General features: G+C 44.3%; 1 protein-coding gene across 3 annotated transcripts in view; it reads right to left on the reverse strand.

Moving 5' to 3' along the window:
* Positions 1-6,784, reverse strand: part of LOC124804874 (4-coumarate--CoA ligase 1-like) — a 241,601-nt gene extending 234,817 nt beyond the window's left edge. The window contains exon 1 of one of the 3 annotated variants that reach the window (XM_047265238.1): positions 6,565-6,784. In XM_047265238.1, coding sequence (XP_047121194.1) covers positions 6,565-6,711 — 147 coding nt within the window. In that variant the 5' untranslated portion in view covers positions 6,712-6,784. The remainder of the gene's footprint in view (positions 1-6,564) is intronic. The other 2 variants (XM_047265236.1, XM_047265237.1) reach the window with 2 other exon arrangements.
* Between the last annotated feature and the right edge of the window lie 3,532 nt (positions 6,785-10,316).

Consider the following 10,316-nt stretch of genomic DNA (forward strand, 5'->3'; position numbering starts at 1 on the left):
GCGTTCGTGCTGGACGTGCAGACCGCGTGAGACGACGCTTCATCCAGTCCCGAACATGCTCAATGGGGGACAGATCCGGAGATCTTGCTGGCCAGGGTAGTTGACTTACACCTTCTAGAGCACGTTGGGTGGCACGGGATACATGCGGACGTGCATTGTCCTGTTGGAACAACAAGTTCCCTTGCCGGTCTAGGAATGGTAGAACGATGGGTTCGATGACGGTTTGGATGTACCGTGCACTATTCAGTGTCTACTCGACGATCACCAGTGGTGTACGGCCAGTGTAGGAGATCGCTCCCCACACCATGATGCCGGGTGTTGGCCCTGTGTGCCTCGGTCGTATGCAGTCCTGATTGTGGCGCTCACCTGCACGGCACCAAACACGCATACGACCATCATTGGCACCAAGGCAGAAGCGACTCTCATCGCTGAAGACGACACGTCTCCATTCGTCCCTCCATTCACGCCTGTCGCGACACCACTGGAGGCGGGCTGCACGATGTTGGGGCGTGAGCGGAAGACGGCCTAACGGTGTGCGGGACCGTAGCCCAGCTTCATGGAGACGGTTGCGAATGGTCCTCGCCGATACCCCAGGAGCAACAGTGTCCCTAATTTGCTGGGAAGTGGCGGTGCGGTCCCCTACGGCACTGCGTAGGATCCTACGGTCTTGGCGTGCATCCGTGCGTCGCTGCGGTCCGGTCCCAGGTCGACGGGCACGTGCACCTTCCGCCGACCACTGGCGACAACATCGATGTACTGTGGAGACCTCACGGCCCACGTGTTGAGCAATTCGGCGGTACGTCCACCCGGCCTCCTGCATGCCCACTATACGCCCTCGCTCAAAGTCCGTCAACTGCACATACGGTTCACGTCCACGCTGTCGCGGCATGCTACCAGTGTTAAAGACTGCGATGGAGCTCCGTATGCCACGGCAAACTGGCTGACACTGACGGCGGCGGTGCACAAATGCTGCGCAGCTAGCGCCATTCGACGGCCAACACCGCGGTTCCTGGTGTGTCCGCTGTGCCGTGCGTGTGATCATTGCTTGTACAGCCCTCTCGCAGTGTTCGGAGCAAGTATGGTGGGTCTGACACACCGGTGTCAATGTGTTCTTTTTTCCATTTCCAGGAGTGTATTTTAAGAGCGTTGCCTAGTAGTTCTAAAGGCCTTTCATCCATTTCAGTTAAGTATGTAAGTAAGCTGCTTCTGTGTTGGCAGCGCTGTGTAGCGCTTTGCATTGGATCTGTGACTGCGCTTTCTTTGTACGAAACTCTGTGGCTGGTTAGACTCGTTGTTGGAAGTTAATCGCCACTAGTGTTGGACAGTTGGAAGTTAGTCGCCAGCAGTGATGGAAGTACTGTTGGGCAGTTGGAGGTGAACAGCCAGCAGTGATGGATGTTAAATGTGAGAAGTTAGCATTGGTGGATGGTAGAGGTCTGAAGTGTTAGCGTAGGCTCCGACTTTGAAAATTATTCATGATTATATATCTTTGTACTGGATGTCAATTACGATTTATATTCGTGTTTGAACTGGATGTTACATTATTAAGGTAAAAAATACATTATTTGGATTGCAACAAAATCTTTCCTTTGCTAACCACATGCCTATTAGTACTTAGTGGCTTTAGTAGCTAGACTCTTATTTAGCTGGCAGTATTGACGCTCGCTGTATTGCAGTAGTTCGCGTAATGAAGGTTTTTGTGAGGTAAATGCTTAATGTAATGTATAGGTTACCGTCAGATTTGCTTCGTATTCAGGGCTATTCTTTTGTATTAATTATTTGAAGTCAGGTTGTAATGTTGTTTCAGCAGTCAGATGTTTGAGCAGTCTGAAACGTCCCCCTAGAAAAATTATAGATGACTGTGGTTAAACTGACACACAATATTTTTAGCGCAACGCAATCTGACTTCAAAAAATCCCTACAAAAGAATGGCCCTGACTAACAATAACCTATACCTTTCATGAATGACTTACCTCACAAAAATCTTCGTGACTCAAACTACTGCAATACAGCGTGCGCCAATACTGCCAGCTGAATAAAAGATTCTAACTACTGAACGCACTAACTACTGATTGGCATAGTTAGCAAATGAAAGATTTTGATGGAGAACAAACAATGTATTTACCTTAATAGTGTTCAAAAGTCATAATGTATATATCAGTTCATGATATCCAGTCTTACCAATTTACTCTTTCTGGCGCACACACGTCCAGATCGTCCGCTCTTAAAATTCTGCCATCTCTCTCCCCACATCCACCACTGCTGGCGGCTCACCTCCAACTACACAACGCTACGCGCTGTTACCAGCCAACTGCCCAACACTGCAATAGCAAGTTCCAACAACGCAAACCAGCCACAGACTGCACACAGCACAGTCAGTGATTTTCATATAGAGCGCTACATGGCGTTACCAACATAAAAACCTAAACAGCCTACTTACAAGTCAGATTGCGCTGCGCTAGAATATTGTGGGTCAGTGTTGGCATGATAAGAAAAAGTAAAGAGAAAGTAGGCTCAGTACGTGCAGTTTTACTGAGCTGTTTCAGAATCAATTAACGTAGAACTTTCATCTTCTCAGTCATTCAGCAATTTAAGCACAGATTCACACATTTAAATTAAGAAGTTTCAAGTACTAAAGCCAATATGACAGTAATACGAATACGTAAGGCAGTTTCCTTTTAGGTGAATACTGTGCAATACTTTGGTTCTCCCAAAGAAACAGTAGTGCCCCCAGTGCAGGAATAGCTTGGAACGTAACAGTTTGCAAGGACAAGCGCAGAATTCTTGTAGCGGAGTTAAAGGTCTAAATTGTTTGTTTGTCTGGCACTAGTTCCTTGAATACTTCTGCTCAAATTTTGTACAAAACGGCGTTTACGCTGACAATCAGCGGCGACTTTCAAAGGATTTCCTGTTATACATCAAAGTGTCCCTGTAGGTTCTTTTCTTGCTGATATTCTAAAAGCTGTTGACCTCTGAAAGACAACACATGTTTCGAGTTGTTAAGCCGTACATAGTCATAGAAATAATTTTGTAAATCGTTTATGGTAACGTAGTGCGTCAGCAAACGTTCACGTTTTCTACTCTTACTTGAAGCATAACATCACTTGCAATCTTAGCTGTAAATCACTTTCCCTTTTTTATTGTTTACTACATTTATCTTTTCAGTCTCTATGTGACCACCCGTGATACTGTCACTCGCTCACGACAGTAAACAACGCTTACGTAATTTGCAGAATGCTCTCAAAAAATATTTGCATTACATTAGACACACTTCTTTCTACATATGAGTGCTGCACTTACGCAAGAGCCTCGAAACTACTATGAAAAAATCTTGCAAGAGGACACCACGTGCCGGCCGCGGTGACCGGGCGGTTCTAGGCGCTTCAGTCCGGAACCGCGCGGCTGCTACGGTCGCAGGTTCGAATCCTGCCTCGGGCATGGATGTGTGTGGTGTCCTTAGGTTAGTTAGGTTTACGTAGTTCTAAGTCCTATGGGACTGATGACCACAGATGTTAAGTCCCATAGTGCTCAGAGCCATTTTGCTCAGAGCCATTTGAACCATTTTTGACACCATGTGCAAGCCTTAGACCTGAAATTAGGAAATATCAAGGTTTAACGGTAATTTCTGTTAGAAGTGCATATGATATTAATTATGACTCGATGTTACTAATTACAAATTCCTTGGACTATTTATTAAACGGTTGGAATGGAAGTATTGGAAATCGATTAGGTTTTTACAGCGATTTACACGACGCCCATAGGCTGATACCGTAAAATGTTCTGCCAGTTGCTCCACGGCTAAGATAATAAATTAGGGATACCGAGCGGGTTGGGTTGATAATGTGTCGCTGGACACACTGTAACAACGAAGCTGTATCAGAAAAATTCAGCCTAGTTCAGGAACGTACAATTGAACCTAGGAGATAAAACGTGATGCTGCAAACTAGAGGCCGGCCGAAGTGGCCGCGCGGTTCTGGCGCTGCAGTCTGGACCGCGAGACCGCTACGGTCGCAGGTTCGAATCCTGCCTCGGGCATGGATGTGTGTGATGTCCTTAGGTTAGTTAGGTTTAACTAGTTCTAAGTTCTAGGGGACTAATGACCTCAGCAGTTGAGTCCCATAGTGCTCAGAGCCATTTTGCAAACTAGAGTTTTTTCCTTGTTTTAAATCGAGATTGTTACGCAGGGAAAATACCATAGGGTGATAACGGCTACGAACAGAATGCGGATCTATGACAGACACTACACGCTGGATGTCAATCATTAGCTGAATGTGAGAATGTATTCGCACTGCAAGTGGAAGGTAGATTAACATAGCTGTACAGATAAATGAAGCTGCACGAGTTCTCGTGCGTTCGCTGATGGCCCGATGACGAAGTGAAACTGCTAGGAAAGTGCGGCTCATACATCATTAATGACGTGCCCTTAGCGCTAGGATTTCACCCGGAACAAGTCCCGCCCATTCACCCCACTCCACGTCTATCCACAGTGTAAGGCCCTGCCCTAAACAGTCGCCAGTTCCGCAAACTGGAAGCTACATCAAAGTTGTTATCGTCACAGTCCAACACATGTTACGCTGTGATGAAATTCAGTAATGATAAGACATTTAAGTTTTTCTGGATAGTAATATAATACGAATTTGCATTATTAAAGAAATATAAATATTTATAGAGATCTGAAAGCATCGCCAGCAATAGAAAACAAAAATAACTTGATGTTATTTAAGGGCAATAAGGACAAATTTTCATTAACTAATTCTCTTATTATAATACGTTTATTCGAGGGAAACAGCAGAGCAAACATACAATGCGAAAACAATGGTCTTGAATCTGTCATGTCGGTAGTAAAGCCACGGATTGCAGTCGACTAACTCTGTTGTCTTAAATCAACGTTATATGGAAATAAGTGAAAGTCGTTTTGTTTATGTAGGCCCTCATAGCAGCTTACGAAAATTAAAGAATATACAGTAAGAATGCCATAAAGGAGAAATGCCTAATGAAAGCAGTAATATATTTGCTTATATGACAAAAATGGCTCTGAGCACTATGGGACTTAACATCTGAGGTCAGTAGTCCCCTAGAACTTAGATCTACTTAAACCTAACCAACCTAAGGACATCACATACATCCATGCCCGAGGCAGGATTCGAACCTGCGACCGTAGCGGTCGCGCGGTTCCAGACTGAAGCGCCTAGAACCGCTCGGCCACACCGGGCGGCACTTATGACATATTTCGTTAGTATTTGCATGGGTAATGGGTGAATTTTAACTTGTAAATTCTTCCAATGCCATACCTGCGCGTTATAAACGAGGTTATAAAGAACTATGGCTGTTTCTGTGTGATTAGTGTCCGATATGCTGTTGCAAACGTCTCAGGAAAATAATCTGTCGTTATTCTTTGTCCTGTCTATTTTTAACCAAAAGATTTATTAATTTCATAAATGTCATTCAAACCATTTTTAAAAAATAATAATGATGATGTGTATGTTTGTCACAGAGCAGTTATGGTGGAAATAAATGCTGCAGTGTTTAACGGCTGTAAAACGTCCTTCATGCTGTGCTAGCTCTTCTTCCACCCCTAAAACTTTTCAGCAAAACTATTCAGTGAATAACAGCCTGGATCGATCTAGCAAGAGCAAAGTAATTTTGATGCCCTGTAGAAAAAAAAATGGTTCAAGTGGCTCTGAGCACTATGGGACTTAACTACTGAGATCATCAGTCCCCTAGAACTTAGAACTACTTAAACCTAACTAACCTAAGGCATCACACACATCCATGCCCGAGGCAGGATTCGAACCTGCGACCGTAGCGGTTACGCGGTTCCAAACTGACGGCCACACCGGCCGGCGATGCCCTCTAGAATTTTAGTGAACAAAAAAATGGTTCAAATGGCTCTGAGCACTATGGGACTCAACTGCTGTGGTCATCAGTCCCCCAGAACTTAGAACTACTTAAACCTAACTAACCTAAGGACATCACACACATCCATGCCCGAGGCAGGATTCGAACCTGCGACCGTAGCAGTCGCACGGTTCCGGACTGCGCGCCTAGAACCGCCAGACCACCGCGGCCGGCTTTAGTGTATACTGTCTGAGTTCTGAAACTCAAGTGTCAAGTATACCGTGGTCCTCTTTCTCCGAGCAAATTATTCTTTGAGGGTAGGTTTTTCCTGTTTTAGTTTTGGGTGCTTTTTCTCACATAGAAGTATGTTTGTTCATAGGCTATTCGTCTGAATACTGTGTTCTCGTATGTAAAGAATTAAGTGCTAAATTGTTGTCTCTTATGTTTGCTGTCGAAGTACCTGGCACAGCTGAGGCCAATTGTGCACGTTTTTTGCAACGTGTCTTTTAGCTATCTGGCAAAATTTAAGACCTAGCAAGATATTAATTTAACATTCACTCCAAGTGCAGCCGAACGCGATAAACCACGTGGGTCAACTGAAACGATACCCAGGCGCCGAACAAAGACCGGGAAAACCGAGGGTGAGTGGGCGGGACTTGTTCCCGGTGAAATTCTGGCGCTAACGATTCCTTCATTAATTGGGTAGCAGCCAACGGGGTCACTGACCTGCGCAACAGCGTCTCCGTAGCCGATCATCTTCCGAAGAAGCACACGGCCGAGGCTCTCTTCGGGAAGCTGGAAGTGGCGCTTCGGACCGCGGATGACCCCATCCTCTGACGCGGTTGCGTTACTCGTAGCTGGAGAGCCCGGCATGACGCGAAGTGATCGCTCCGCGGTGTCCAACAACCGAGAAGCGAGCGGCGCGGCGAGCTGGCAGCTCCGGAGCCCGCTGCCTTATAGTGTACGCCGCGTGGTGGGGGATGACCTCGGGCGGCCGGGCTCCACCACTGCGAACTTTGTCTCGGCGAGGATCTGCAGTCTAATGGTGACGCGCACCGCACACCACACCGAGGCCGCGCCACCTCTGAATACGGCAGCCGGCAGGGCGGTACACAGCGTCACAGCCGTCACGGGTCAACTTCGATGACGATGTAGGTGTACACGTGAAATTATGTCCTGTGCGACGGTGGACATGTAGGGCAGAGAATCTGTAATCCGAGTCCGAAAGCTTTCGTGGCTGTTCTCATTGACAGTAAAAATCTTCCGAGTCGTTAAAATCTGCTCTGACAATTTTTTCTTACGTCTGTCCAATGTTTGAGCGAACTTTTTAAGAATAATGTTAGATGAAGAACAAACCGCCTTCAGTCACAAGTTGCGTTTATTTACTGCACTGTGCATTTCGAGCCCTGGAGGCTCATCATCAGGTGCTTTTTAGTGATTTACATCAGGTTTTTTAGTTGTTTGCAGTTTAACATGTCTGCTTCTGTTGTGCAGTCCGTATACACAATACACATCTTTAATTTTGCAGTACATACTGGGATACATATATATAGTCACACACTTTTTCGTACATTGTAGTAGCAGAACGTAAACATGCCAAAAGACCTGGCAACAGTGTGGATGAGTGGCTGATCTGGTCTTGTAACAATAACCAAAACGGCCTTGCTGTGCTGGTACTGCGAACGGCTGAAAGCAAAAGGAAACTACGGCCGTAATTTTTCCCGAGGGCATGCAGCTTTACTGTATGATTAAATGATGATGGCGTCCTCTTGGGTAAAATATTCCGGAGGTAAAATAGTCCCCCATTCGGATCTCCGGGCGGTGACTACTCAAGAGGATGTCGTTATCAGGAGAAAGGAAACTGGCGGTCTATGGATCGGAGCGTGGAATGTCAGATCACTTAATCGGGCAGGTAGGTTAGAAAATGTAAAAAGGGAAATGGATAGGTTAAAGTTAGATATAGTGGGAATTTCTGAAGTTCGGTGGCAGGTGGAACAAGACTTCTGGTCAGGTGAATACACGTTTATAAACACAAAATCAAATAGGGGTAATGCAGGAGTAGGTTTAATAATGAATAAGAAAATAGGGATGCGGGTAAGCTACTACAAACAGCATAGTGAACGCATTATTGTGGCCAAGATAGATACGAAGCCCACACCTACTACAGTAGTACAAGTTTATATGCCAACTAGCTCTGCAGATGACAAAGAAATTGAAGAAATGTATGATGAGATAAAAGAAATTATTCAGATAGTGAAGGGAGACGATAATTTAATAGTCATGGGTGACTGGAATTCGAGAGTAGGAAAAGGAAGAGAACAAAACGTAATGGATAAATATGGATTGGGCGAGAGAAATGAAAGAGGAAGCCGTCTGGTAGAATTTTGCACAGAGCATAACTTAATCATAGCTAACACTTGGTTTAAGAACCATGAAAGAAGGTTGTATACATGGAAGGACCCTGGAGATACTAAGAGGTATCAGATAGATTATATAATGGTAAGACAAAGATTTAGGAACCAGGTTTTAAATTGTAAGACATTTCCAGGGGCAGATGTGGACTCTGACCACAATCTATTGGTTATGACCTGTAGATTAAAACTGAAGAAACTGCAAAAAGGTGGGAATTTAAGGAGATGGGACCTGGATAAACTGACTAAACCAGAGGTTGTACAGAGTTTCAGGGAGAGCATAAGGGAACAATGGACAGGAATGGGGGAAAGAAATACAGTAGAAGAAGAATGGGTAGCTTTGAGGGATGAAGTATTGAAGGCAGCAGAGGATCAAGTAGGTAAAAAGACGAGGGCTAGTAGAAATCCTTGGGTAACAGAAGAAATATTGAATTTAATTGATGAAAGGAGAAAATATAAAAATGCAGTAAATGAAGCAGGCAAAAAGGAGTACAAACGTCTCAAAAATGAGATCGACAGGAAGTGCAAAATGGCTAAGCAAGGATGGCTAGAGGACAAATGTAAGGATGTAGAGGCTTGTCTCACTAGGGGTGAGATAGATACTGCCTACAGGAAAATTAAAGAGACCTTCGGAGATAGGAGAACGTATGAACATCAAGAGCTCAGATGGAAACCCAGTTCTAAGCAAAGAAGGGAAATCAGAAAGATGGAAGGAGTATATAGAGGGTCTATACAAGGGCGATGTACTTGAGGACAATATTATGGAAATGGAAGAGGATGTAGATGAAGATGAAATGGGAGATACGATACTGCGTGAAGAGTTTGACAGAGCACTGAAAGACCTGAGTTGAAACAAGGCCCCCAGAGTAGACAACATTCCATTGGAACTACTGACGGCCTTAGGAGAGCCAGTCCTGACAAAACTCTACCATCTGGTGGGCAAGATGTATGAAACAGGCCAAATACCCTCAGACTTCAAGAAGAATATAATAATTCCAATCCCAAAGAAAGCAGGTGTTGACAGATGTGAAGATTACCGAACAATCAGTTTAATAAGTCACAGCTGCAAAATACTAACGCGAATTCTTTACAGACAAATGGAAAAACTGGTAGACGCCGACCTTGGGGAAGATCAGTTTGGATTCCGTAGAAATACTGGAACACGTGAGGCAATACTGACCCTACAGCTTATCTTAGAAGATAGATTAAGAAAAGGCAAACCTACGTTTCTAGCATTTATAGACTTAGAGAAAGCTTTTGACAATGTTGACTGGAATACTCTCTTTCAAATTCTAAAGGTGGCAGGGGTAAAATACAGGGAGCGAAAGGCTATTTACAATTTGTACAGAAACCAGATGGCAGTTACAAGAGTCGAGGGACATGAAAGGGGAACAGTGGTTGGGAAGGGAGTAAGACAGGGTTGTAGCCCCTCCCCGATGTTATTCAATCTGTATATTGAGCAAGCAGTAAAGGAAACAAAAGAAAAATTCGGAGTAGGTATTAAAATCCATGGAGAAGAAATAAAAACTTTGAGGTTCGCCGATGACATTGTAATTCTGTCAGAGACAGCAAAGGACTTGGAAGAGCAGTTGAATGGAATGGACAGTGTCTTGAGAGGAGTATGTAAAATGAACATCAACAAAAGCAAATCGAGGATAATGGAATGTAGCCGAATTAAGTCGGGTGATGCTGAGGGAATTAGATTAGGAAATGAGACACTTAAAGTAGTAAAGGAGTTTTGCTATTTGGGGAGCAAAATAACTGATGATGGTAGAAGAAGAGAGGATTTAAAATGTAGACTGGCAATGGCAAGGAAAGCGTTTCAGAAATAGGGGAAATTTGTTAACATCGAGTATAGATTTAAGTGTCAGGAAGTCATTTCTGAAAGTATCTGTATGGAGTGTAGCCATGTATGGAAGTGAAACATGGACGATAAATAGTTTGGACAAGAAGAGAATAGAAGCTTTCGAAATGTGGTGCTACAGAAGAATGCTGAAGATTAGATGGGTAGATCACATAACTATTGAGGAAGTATTGAAAAGGATTGGGGAGAAGAGAAGTTTGTGG

The sequence above is a fragment of the Schistocerca piceifrons genome, chromosome 7 (assembly GCF_021461385.2).
Source record: "Schistocerca piceifrons isolate TAMUIC-IGC-003096 chromosome 7, iqSchPice1.1, whole genome shotgun sequence".
Taxonomy (NCBI): Eukaryota; Metazoa; Arthropoda; class Insecta; order Orthoptera; family Acrididae; genus Schistocerca; species Schistocerca piceifrons.